At 52.3% G+C, this 11,765-nt stretch overlaps 2 protein-coding genes across 7 annotated transcripts; one reads left to right on the forward strand and one right to left on the reverse strand.

Annotated features, from left to right (window-relative positions):
* Positions 1–94: 94 nt before the first annotated feature.
* CDK4 (cyclin dependent kinase 4) lies at positions 95–4,928 on the reverse strand. Of its 3 annotated transcripts, none has more exons than XM_019742381.3 (8): positions 2,825–4,928; positions 2,139–2,375; positions 1,861–1,996; positions 1,576–1,743; positions 1,313–1,422; positions 1,008–1,058; positions 734–869; positions 95–519 (listed from the first exon to the last, which is right to left on the reverse strand). In XM_019742381.3, exons 2-8 carry the CDS (start codon positions 2,354–2,356, stop codon positions 427–429), a joined length of 912 nt encoding a protein of 303 aa, XP_019597940.1. In that variant the 5' UTR covers positions 2,357–2,375; positions 2,825–4,928; the 3' UTR covers positions 95–426. The 3 variants fall into 3 exon arrangements, with proteins under 3 accessions (XP_019597940.1, XP_019597942.1, XP_019597941.1); XM_019742383.3 differs by having other exon boundaries at positions 2,139–2,393; XM_019742382.3 differs by having other exon boundaries at positions 2,139–2,435.
* A 496-nt stretch (positions 4,929–5,424) lies between these two features.
* Positions 5,425–9,659, forward strand: MARCHF9 (membrane associated ring-CH-type finger 9). 4 transcript variants are annotated; one of them, XM_088800314.1, is made up of 4 exons: positions 5,425–6,492; positions 7,511–7,666; positions 8,343–8,535; positions 9,060–9,659. In XM_088800314.1, the coding sequence occupies exons 1-4, from the start codon at positions 5,563–5,565 to the stop codon at positions 9,179–9,181; spliced, it is 1,401 nt and encodes a 466-aa protein (XP_088656440.1). In that variant the 5' UTR covers positions 5,425–5,562; the 3' UTR covers positions 9,182–9,659. The 4 variants fall into 4 exon arrangements, with proteins under 4 accessions (XP_088656440.1, XP_088656442.1, XP_088656443.1 ...); XM_019742228.3 differs by having other exon boundaries at positions 5,643–6,492; positions 8,797–9,659; XM_088800316.1 differs by lacking the exons at positions 7,511–7,666; positions 8,343–8,535.
* Positions 9,660–11,765: the final 2,106 nt, after the last annotated feature.

Raw genomic sequence — 11,765 nt, forward strand, 5'->3', positions numbered from 1 at the left:
AATCTTTAAGATTCTGCAGGCAAGTCCATCTTCCAAATGGTTTTTCCAAATCCCCAAATGGCAAAGCCAATCAGAGGAAGAAACATGAAAAAAAAAGAAAAAGAAACAAGTATTTCTTTGTTTTGTTTTTTCCTGTATAAAAATGGATCCCAACATCAAGGTATGGAAGGGGAGAACAAAGGACATACTCCTTGGTGTAAAGAAGTAGGGGGGCAGGAGAAGGATAAGCCTCAAAAGGAGGGGAGGGAGGGGAATGTCATTAAGGCAGCATGATATTCTCTGTAAAAAGGAGGAGGCGTACCCACAGCCTCAGAGCTAAAAAAGGCACAGAGTGCCTGCCTTCTCAGTGGGGGTCTCTCCAATCAAGTGCTGGAGAGGGCAATGACAGCTTCTCTTCTCTTGGTTCTGTTGCAGCCACACCATTGCTCACTCTGGGTTACCTTCTGCCTTTTGTAGATAAGAGTGCTGCAGGGCTCGGAAGGCAGAGATTCGCTTGTGTGGGTTAAAAGTCAGCATCTCCTGAGAGGGGAGGCAAAGGTCAGAAAACTGTGAAGAAAGAAAAAGGACTTTTGCTCACCCCCAACAATACCTATGATGGGCTATTTTCTACATCCCCCTCTTTGTATTTGGCCATTCACAGCAACAGTAAAGACTAGTCTACCCACCAACCAAGTCTCAGGAACCATTGTTTTTCATCCCCATCTCATCCCGTGCCCATGCCCAAACCGAGTACCAGCAGCAGCTGTGCTCCAGACTCCTCCATCTCAGGCACCACTGACTGCACTGGGCGGGGCCCTCTGGGGGAAAAGGCTCCTCGGGGTAGAGACACATCTCGGGGCCAGTCATCCTCTGGAGGCAGCCCAATCAAGCTATAGGGAACAGGAGAACTCTGGTCAGGGGGTTCCTTTTCCAGCCCCCATATGCAGGGGCAGAGCCAGTTGCCATCCAGGACTCAGCAGAAAGAAAAACTAAGAACAGAAAAATTTTCCCTCTTGCCAGTCACTTACTCAAAGATTTTGCCTAATTGATCAGCTTCAGAGTTTCCACAGAAGAGAGGCCTAAGGTGAGAAGGGACACAAGGTAGCAGTCATTTTAAAAGATATGGTGGTAGAATGATTACTCATTAGTGGCTTAAAACAGAGGGTATGGAAACTAAAGGGTAAGTTCCCAATTCTAGGACATTTCAGAGCTTCTGGTTATGGACAAGGTGGTCAGTAATACTCAAGTGAAAAGAACGGGCAGGGTATGGATGTGGTTTATGAGTAGGATTTTTGGGAAATTCAAAATAGTTCAGGATACTTGGGTCCCATACTTTCGACGAAACATCTCTGCAAAGATACAGCCAACACTCCACAAGTCCACAGGTGTTGCATACGTAGACTGCAGAAGAACTTCCGGAGCTCGGTACCAGAGTGTAACAACCTAATGGGAGTAAGAGAGTGGATGAGAGCCCTACGGGTTACCATAAAGCGTAACTGCTTAACTGACATCACAAAGTGCATGACTCTACTGCTATGGGCAATCTTTCTCCTACCCCCAACCAGAACCCATTTTGACTACTAGCTTTCTACTGACCACAGGTGTAAGTGCCATCTGATAGCTGTAGATTCTGGCCAGACCAAAGTCAGCCAGCTTGACTGTTCCACCACTTGTCACTAGAATGTTCTCTGGCTTCAGGTCTCGGTGAACAATGCAGTTGGCATGAAGGAAATCTAGGCCTCTTAGAAACTGGCGCATCAGATCCTGGTTTGGAAGGGAGAGGTACAGAAGAACTGGAAACTAGGCACCATACCTGAGATCACAACAATTTCTACTACAAAGGTCCCAATGTACCTCTCAGTGTCTGCCCACCCTACTCACCTTGATGGTCTCCACGGGCAAGCCTGGTGGGGGTGCCTTGTCCAGATACGTCCTTAGATCTTGGTCTACATGCTCAAACACCAGGGTCACTTTGGTCTCCCGATCGGTTTGGGCCGTGGCACAGACGTCCATCAGCCTGGCCATAACAAACGGTCGCTGACTAATCAATGCCCTTTGGCCCCAACATGGCCTTCCCCACTTCTTTCCTGACCATCACTCCCCACCTATAGGTTATCTTTTTCCCTTTAATACCCACTCCCAACCCTCCGCTTTCTCACCGGACAACATTGGGATGCTCAAAAGCCTCCAGTCGCCTCAATAAGGCCACTTCACGAACTGTGCTGATGGGAAGGCCCCCTCCAGCACCTCCTCCATTGGGGACTCGCACGCTTTTGAGAGCCACAAAGTGGCCACTGTGGGGATCACGAGCCTTGTACACTGTCCCATAGGCACCAACACCAATCTCAGCCACTGGCACATATCGAGGGGTAGCCATTCTCAGATCAGAGGAGACCCTACAATCACAGAGACTCCTACCACCGAAACTCCCTTTCAGAGTTCAGATGGTTATGAGCCTGTAGCAACAAAGTAACTCCAACAAATGACATCACAAAGACAACACCACCAGTATACCATCCCTTTCCCAATTTTCCCTGAGGCCCGTCCCTCAGGTAACACAATGACTCTAATCCCAGCCCCTTCAGCCACGTGAGACCCAAGAATGAAAAATAACTTTTCCTTTGGGACCGTCCCTTCCTGCATAAGGGAGATCCCACAAGACACACCCCCTGCATCGAAAACCCTACACCCTCGTGACCTAACATTACACCTCCCTATGCCCACAAAGGACCAGATTACACTCTGCCCCACTTCCCGCCCTCAAGCGACCCTTCCATAACTAGCCCGCGCAGGAAACCATGGTGGACGAGAATGGTCTCCATTCCTGGAAAGGGGCTGCACTTACTTCACCTCGTGCCGGGAGCTGAGGGGGCGGCCCGTTATCGGGACCCCGGAGCGGGTTCCTGAGGCGCCATACACTCGAGCTCTGTCTGGGGCAGCCGGATTCTACGGCCCGACCATAGACACAGGCCGCAGGATAGAGCGGCCCCCTTACCCCCACCCTCACCATGTGACCAGCTGCCAAAGAGGCGCGCGGAAACCGAGGGGGCGGAGCGAACGCCGGACGTTCGGGGAACGTGACCAACCACTCATGCGCAGAAGGGCGGGGAGCGGCTTTGACCGGGAAAGGGGCGGTGAGGGGTAGGGAGCCGAGGGGAGATGGTAGCCATGTGATCTGTTGCTATCACACGTGACCGCTTGACATTGCTCTGAGGAGCAGAGGTGTGGTTACGCGGCAGAGCACGTGACTAAGTTGCCATTACCCTGGGGTTGGGGGAGACTGGAGAAGATGAAAGAGGGTGGAGTCCAAGTCGGTGCCATGGCAACCTGGGCCACCCTGATCCCAGCTCCCGGCTGCTGGCCGAGCCTGAGCGCATCCCGTCTCTCACTACAAGTCTCTCACTTTCTCTAGATGGAGGCGGGGGAGGGGGAAGCGGGGAGACGGGGAGGAGGAGGAGGACTAGAGGTGGTACTGTCGGCTTTCTGCTCCACCGCCATCGGAGAACATATTCTCATTTGTGTCTTTGTTTCATTCATTCATTCATTCAACAAATTTTTTACTGAGTGCTTGCTTCCTATGTGTATGTGGGGTTGTATGTGGGGTTTCTTTTGGTGTTTCAGTCCCTAGCCTTTTGAAGTAGTGATAGGCTATCAGTAAAGATGTAGCCAACAGTGTGGTCATATAAAATAGGGGGTAGACAACGCCCATCTGAGAGCAAAACTAGGATTAAAGGATTGATGCAAGGCAGATTAATACAGTAATCATACAGAAAGAGTGGCAAGGTAATGCCCTCTTCCCAACTTTCACCCCTCCCTGGGAGTGGTAAGGCAGAGATGACCCCAGATGCCTTCTGGCAGAGTTTTCAGTGAGTGGGAGACAGGAATACTTTTGATTACCTTTAAGGTTCTTTTAAGTACTACGATGTTATATGTGCGTGTATGTGTATGATATATACATCATATACAGACAGATGGACATACATAGGAGTGAGCATATGCAAGGAAGTTACCACCACCACTACCCCAGACCATCACGTCGCATGAGAATGACTGGTGCCTTTCTGAAAACCTTGTGACTCATTATTTGGGGTCACTGTGTTTCTTTTCCCCCAGTGCAAGCTTTCTTAGCCTTTGCGCCTGCCCAGAACAGATCTTTCCCAAATGGCCTCTGCTCACAGACACCTAGGTAGACAACAGGCAGGTTTCTCTGGCTTCCCTTGTCTTACTGGTTCCAACTTCTTTATCTCCCAACCCTTTGGGGGCATGGGAGTAAGGGAGGGAAGGGATCAGTGTCATTTGTGAGAACTTGTCTAAAATTTGAAACCATTTTATCACTGTATTTGTCATTTCTTCAATCCCTAACATCTATTCTCCTTAACCATCTGCCTGAGAATGTAAAAGTTCAGGCTTGAGAAGAATATAAACCACACTCCAGGGTAGAATGGAAGACTTATCAGTAGAGTCCCCCTCTGCATTATGATAGTTATAGCTCTGGGCCCTTGCTGGTAAGGGCAGCTGGGACTAGCAAGAAAAACCTCAAGGTCTGAACTGGCTAAGGGGCTTGTGAAGTGAATGTTTCCATATCTATCTTGCTAGGACTGATTGGTTTTTAAACCTTCTGGAAGGCTAAGTGTCTCTGAATGTGTCAAACTTCCTTTCTATGCCAGCAGAGTTCACCTCAACCTCCACCACAGCTCACTGTCTTTAGAAGTCATCCTCTGTGTTGTCTTGGGATCCAGCCCCTTTTTCTGATTCATTCATTCATCCATCCATCCAAAACATTTGAATGCTTCATGAGAACATTACTCTCCTTAATCACTTTCTATTGAGGAGCCTTAGTTTGGCAGTTCTGTCCCTGGTCCCATACCCTCTTCTCCTGTTAATTACTCTTCTACTAATTAATTTTTCCCAGTGTGTTTGACCCAGTGGGCTCCCTTGGAATCCCTTTTCCCTCAGCCTTGGACAAGGGAGGAGAAGGAGGTTGTAAGTGTAAGGGAGAAATAATATGATGGGGTAGAATTGGTTCTCCCAGTCAAGGCTCCCATAAAAATAAAGAGGTGTGTGTGTGTGTGTGTGTGTGTTGTTCAGCGTAGTGGTGGTGAGGGCAGTAGAGTACCAGAAAAGACACTCATCCCTTTAGCACTCCTGTTTCCCTTGCTCACTCACCTTCTTTACACATTACACAGCCACACACTTCTTTTCTCATACAATGATTCCATCCCTTACACACACATCTCTTCCACAGCCCCACACCGTGCACACTTTTCAGTCCTTTGTGTGTAAGTGTTTGTTGCTTGAGTCCATCTCTCACTCACTTACCTCCCTCATACCTAGGACCTTTGTATAGCTCTTTCTTTGCACACTCCCATTTTACACAAGCCTCTCCCTCCCTGGTGCACCTGCGTCTTTGACCACTCACCTTACCTCCTCACCCGTTCACCCCTCCACCCCCATTCACATACCTATTCTCCTACCCTTGAACACACTCCCCTTTCTTGGCCACTCCCCTCCCTTCATTCTCCCCCAGGCTCGCACACTCGCCCCTGCCTCTGGGGACACCTGCTCGTGCAGGGCAGGGCGGGGATGCGCAGCCGCGGCCACTTCTCCTTCTCTCCCCCTCCCCGCCCCGCCCCTCCCTTCATCCCTCACCGGCTCCCCGGCTCCCGCCCCGCCCGCCCCACCCGCCCGCCGCTCCGGGGGGGTCTCCGCCGCCGCCGCCGCCGCCGCCGGAAGGAGCCGCCATTTGCCACCGCCAAGCGCACGGGCCGAGCTGAGCGGGAGCCGGAGTGGGACTGCGGCCAAGAGGACGGCGATGGGGGGCGGCCCCGCCGCAGGAGGATCCGGGCGCGTAACCCCGGGAGCTCGGCCCGCTCCGGACCCAGACCCGCGGGGCGCGGCACCCTGAGCCCCCTTCTCCGCCCACTGCCCCGGCCATGGCTGCCCGCCCCGCCGCCCCCGGGCCGCCAGCCCTCCCGGCCCCGCAAGCCCCGAAGCCCTGGCGGTGGCAGCAGTGAACCGCGCTCGCAGGCCCCGAAGACCCCGGCCGGGATCCGCTCTCCAGCGCGCTCCCCCTTCCCGGCCTTGTCCTCTCCCTTCCCCCCGCCGCCCGAGAGCCCCCTTGCACGCCGCCCCCCGCCCCCCGGCGCCCGGACGATGCTCAAGTCTCGGCTCCGCATGTTCCTGAACGAGCTGAAGCTGCTGGTGCTGACGGGCGGGGGGCGGCCCCGGGCCGAGCCGCAGCCCCGGGGGGGCGGGGGAGGCGGCTGCGGCTGGGCGCCCTTCGCCGGCTGCTCAACCCAGGACGGCGACGGCGACGAAGAGGAGTACTACGGCTCGGAGCCGCGGGCCCGGAGCCTGGCCGGCGACAAGGAGCCGCGGGCCGGACCTCCGCCGCCTCCCGCGCCGCCGCCGCCGCCGCCCCCGGGCGCGCTGGACGCCCTGTCGCTCAGCAGCAGCCTGGACAGCGGGCTCCGAACTCCCCAGTGCCGAATCTGCTTCCAGGGCCCGGAGCAGGTCAGGCCTAAGCGCCCCGCGGGGCGTGGAGGGGTGGGGGCGCGCACCTGGGATGCCCCGGGAGACCGCGAGCAGGGGGCGGGGCCTGAGGAGGCTGGGCGGGACCCAGGACCCAAGAGGGAATGGAGTGAGGTTGGGGGCCTGGCTGGAGACTCCTGGACCGTTTGTTTGGGGTGAAGGGGAGTCAGGTATCCCCAGGAAGGGGTGAGACTTTTTCCTGGGAGGGTTCAAATTCCCTCTCACCCATTAACGGGGACAGTCTTTCTCCCCCCACTTCTGTCACCCCGGGGTCTCTGGAGGTTGAGGAGGTGGGCAGAAAGTCCTTCTATTCCCACTGTGAAGGACGGGGCCCAGCCGGCGCCCTTGCCTCACTCAATATTTCTCTTCGTGGGGCACTTTTCTTCACTTCCCATTCCGCAACTTTCCATCTCATTCCAAAGAGTGCTCTTTGTTTAAAGGTTATGGACAAAGTTGTCCAGGGATAGTGCCGGGGGTGTCTCTATATCGTGAGAGATTATTCCTTGAATAAAGGGGAACACCCTCTACTCCACTCCCACTACTAGGATTTCTCTCCCCTTTTGATATTTGGAAACTCAGGACGATAACCCATCCCAGTCTGCGCCACATCTGTGAAATACTTTATAGTTATGGAGTGGGGTGGAAGGCATGGCTCAGAAGCTCTGACCCGAGTCCCTCCAGATCCTAAGGGGCAGCCTTTCATTTGGGAAGCCTTAAGGACCACCCTCTTCAAATTTTAGGAAAAGACTCAGCACCCACCCACCCACCACACCCCAATCCCTTTTTGTCCCTCATCTGTTTGGTCAGGGAAGTTTGCCTGGAACTGTAACTTTTGTCTTTTCTGCTTCAGCCTTAGACTCTTGCCCTGTTTTGGGTAAAAGTCCTGAGCTTTTTTAAGGTGGGCGAATGACTGACTGGAGAGGTTTTTGTCTCCAGGAGCCGGGAGGAAGGGTATCAGGGTGGTGATCGCTGAAAGGGACCCTCGTCACTCTTCCTCCAGGGGGAGCTCCTGAGCCCCTGCCGCTGCGATGGCTCCGTGCGCTGCACTCACCAGCCCTGCCTCATCCGCTGGATCAGCGAGAGGGGCTCCTGGAGCTGTGAGCTCTGTTACTTCAAGTACCAGGTCCTGGCGATCAGCACCAAGAACCCACTGCAGGTGAGGTGCAAGGACAGAACAACTGTCAGATCGGGGCAAGGGCCTTTCAGCAATCAGAATCAGAGACCCTCCAAAGAACCTATTTGATCCATTTACTTAGCCCTCCCCACTGTTACCACCATCTCCTGTCTGTGAATCCTCCCTTCTTTCATTTATTTACAAAGATATTATTGGGTGCCACCTGTATTCCAGGCACTGTTCTAGGCACTGGGACAACGAAAAAGACGATAATGTCAATGACGATGATAACCAATATGTAGTGTTTTCTATGTGTCAAGCCCTTGGTGTGTATTAACTCTTTTAATCTTCATAATAACCCTATTAGTTATATATCATTATTATCCCCATATTAAAGATTGTTACACAAAGATATTTAAAAACTTGCCCAAGGTTGCTCATCCAGGAAGTGATAGAGTTAGGATTTGGAATTCAAACCTAGATGGTCTGGCTTCAGAGCACTTGTCTGATCCCGTCTTTCTAAAAGATGACAGACAAATGGTTTCAACAACATGAAAAGTGCCACATTCTAGGTTTGATCAGGACCCAGAGGAGACAGTTGTTAATCCTGCCTGAAGGGTTTCAAGAAAGGCACCTGGAGCATCTTCCTCTTCAGAGCTACCCATCACCTGGCTCTCCATCTCTTTCTGTGACTTTTGAAGTTCTTTCTCTCACACAGTGGCAGGCCATCTCCCTGACGGTCATTGAGAAGGTCCAGATCGCAGCCATAGTTCTGGGCTCTCTCTTCCTCGTTGCCAGCATCTCCTGGCTCATCTGGTCCTCACTCAGCCCTTCAGCCAAGTGGCAACGACAGGATCTGCTCTTTCAGATCTGCTACGGCATGTACGGCTTCATGGATGTTGTCTGCATAGGTGAGGACCCCTCTCTTCTCCTTACCTGATCAGCAGCTTCCTCCAACTCAAATTCTTAACTTTTCCTGCCCATTCCCTCAGCTTCATGGCCACATTTTCTACCATTGAGAATCTTTAGGGCTATCTTAGTACCCTTCCCTTCCCCGCTTCTCCAGGCCCTTTGCAACCCTATCTCTTCACTCTGGAGAAATGCTTGCTTAAGCACATCTTGCCTAGATCTGGGCGGCCGTTGACCCTGGATTTCTTATCCCTCTTGCTCAGGCCTCATCGTCCATGAAGGCTCCTCTGTCTACCGCATCTTTAAGCGCTGGCAGGCAGTGAACCAGCAGTGGAAGGTCCTGAATTATGACAAGACCAAGGACATAGGAGGAGATGCAGGGGGAGGGACGGCAGGGAAGCCAGGCCCCAGGACCTCACGGACGGGCCCCCCCTCTGGGGCAGCCAGCCGCCCCCCGGCTGCCCAGCGCATGCGGACGCTCTTGCCTCAGCGCTGTGGTTATACAATCCTGCATCTCCTTGGACAGCTGCGGCCACCAGATGCGCGTTCCAGTTCCCATTCTGGCCGAGAGGTTGTCATGAGGGTTACCACGGTATGAACTGGACTCCAGGAGCGGGAATCTTGAGTCACTGCATCGGCCAGAGATGAGCTATCATGGCTGCTGGAGGTACCACCAGGACCAGACGTTCAGGGCATGCTGCCCCCACCACTGAGGATCTCCGTGGGCAGCCTCAAGTTGGAGACATTGTCTGGCCTCTACTGCCCACTGGGTAGAGACATCTGGATGACATTCCAGCCCCCACTGATAGCTCCTCATGCTTATTCTGGGGCAGACAGTGGGCAGGTGGGGAGAGCAGCTTTTCTCCCCTAGAGAACCGTCTTTACCTCAGCTCCTAGGGCCTCCAGCCCCCTGTCCCCCAGCTCCACCACAGTGACTTGGTGAAGGGGGACCAATGCCGAAAGAAAGGGGCTGTAGACCCCCCCATTCCTCACCCCATGGCCACAGGGCAGCTGGCAATAAGACTAGTATACATTGACCTCCCGTTCCCTGCATGAGGGCGGGGGACTTCCCCCTGCTCCGCCCCCCATTGCATGGGGGGAGGGCATAAAGAATCATTTATATGCACGCGGAGACTCCTTTCTCATCTGGGGCTTTTCTGGAGGGTTGGGAGGTATGGGGAGGTTTCTCTGCAGAGGTTGCAAATCCCAAATGCAGCAGTGGGTTCTGAGTTGGAGGTGTAACTCCCACTTGCTGGTGAATAATTCACATTGGCTGCTAGATGGCAGTGCTCAGAGGTATCTAAAGGGTGGACCTGCTGCCTGTAAGTTGTGTGATTTAGGGGGAAAAAAAATCTCTCCACTGTGGTTTTCCTGTCTACCTCATAGGATTGGAATGAGGATAAACAAGGGACAGGTTGAGTGCCATTGCAAAGAAGATCAGCGATGGCATAAAAAGATTTCTACACTAGATGATGGTCCATTTATTTCAAATAGTACCTGATTAACAAAATTCCAAAATGTGTTTTTCATCTGGAGTTGCACAGAGCCTTGGAAATTTGTGTTGTTACAATAGATATGGATATATGAGGGGAAATAGACATTGTAAATGTGAAGGATGGTGGTTATTTGCAAAAATGAGAGGTCCTCCCACCCCCTAAACACTGGGGGGTAGGGGGAGGCTGGAGCTCTCCTTCTTGCTCTGGGGATTGTGTGGGTTGTACTAGTCCTTCCCAGGTAATGTGCTTGCCCAGAGAAGTGGTGTGAAGTGAATTTGGACTCATTTGGAGTGAGATGGACAGAATCCTTCCATGATATGAGTCTCCAACTCCAGTTTAAGCTCCTCCTATGGCAACTCAGGGTCATAGGTCTGATCCTGGTGTGTTCCAGCTTTCGGTATTAACTGGAAGGTATTGTGTTTGGAGGCAGAAGCATAGAGGGAAGCTGTCTATAGAGAAAAGGTTTGGGAAGGACTGGTTAAAATGTGGGTCGGTCTGAAGCCTGGGCCCTTTCTCCTGAGGCCTTGGGGCTGTGTATTATATGAATGATGATGTCTTTTAAGTAAACTATTTATTAGCAATTAAATTAATTACTTTACACATTGCTAAAGTCAGATCCAGAGACCTTTCCTATTATTGATCCTCCTCTTAGAGAAGGTTTCTCCTGGGGATGTTTTGCAGAAAATGCTTCCTACCAAAGGTCACATACCCTTGCCTGGGTAAAGGCCAGCCCCTACCTGTCTCAAAAAGGGGTCGTGGCTGCTGTCCATGGTGCTAGGACCCAGATTTACCTGGGAATGTAGAAACCAAAGCTAGACTTGGGTTTGAGTCACCTGGAAGTGTGGTAGTGTATCACTTCCAACCTCAGAGGGGATGAAAGTAGACAGGGAACTGAGGCTGAGTCCCCCATTTTTCCAATGGGAAATTGTTTCCCCAGAGAGATAACCCTCCATATTCCCTACCTGGGAAGTACCAGACTTTACTGATTGCTATTCACAGAATAGCTTGTGGGGATCAGAAGGGAGCCAGCGAATCAGAGTGATTACTAGTACCTATCCTGACAGATAGGGTTCAGGTAGGTATGATAGAGTTGGGGTTTCCTGTGCCAAGCCTGGGCTGTCCCCCAGGGACAGCCCCACATAGAAGCTTAGACAATCCCAAGAACATAGGCACACTCATACACAAACACACTGTTTCCATTTCTACTCTGAGTCCTAAAACCAGGCCAAGCGAGACTGTACGTTCCTCTTCCTTTCAGCACCATTGGATGTCTTGGTATGGGGTTGGGACCAGCAATCAGTATGGTCCCCTCTTCTTCCTTTTTCCAACTTAAAGAGATTTTTGTCCAGGAAAGGAATCATAGAGACTGTTGCCCTCAAGTGAGCAGTCCTATTTGCCCAAATGAGGAGTATGGGTGTGCAGAATCCCCGTCACTGAGTCCAGGGGAAAGGGTCTGAGAGGAAGGGGGTTTTTACTCTTATCTCGAAGCTCAAATCTGCTAAAAATCAGGTCATTTAGGTTTAAGTTGAACTTTGTACTAGGGGAATGCAGATGGAGACAGTACAGTAGAGAAGGAGCTGAAAGGAGGGGCAGAAAAGAAAGGCACACGAATCTTGATCTCTGCACAGGGCTTTTGGAGCACCCTACCCCTCTGGAGATCTTACATAAGTAGATACCCACCCCCCAGAAGGCTTGGTGGTTAATGGAGTTTCTGTGGTCAGGGAGCCACGTCTAGG

The sequence above is a fragment of the Rhinolophus sinicus genome, chromosome 1 (genome assembly GCF_057876585.1).
Source record: "Rhinolophus sinicus isolate RSI-liver-muscle chromosome 1, RSI-T2T, whole genome shotgun sequence".
Lineage (NCBI taxonomy): Eukaryota > Metazoa > Chordata > Mammalia > Chiroptera > Rhinolophidae > Rhinolophus > Rhinolophus sinicus.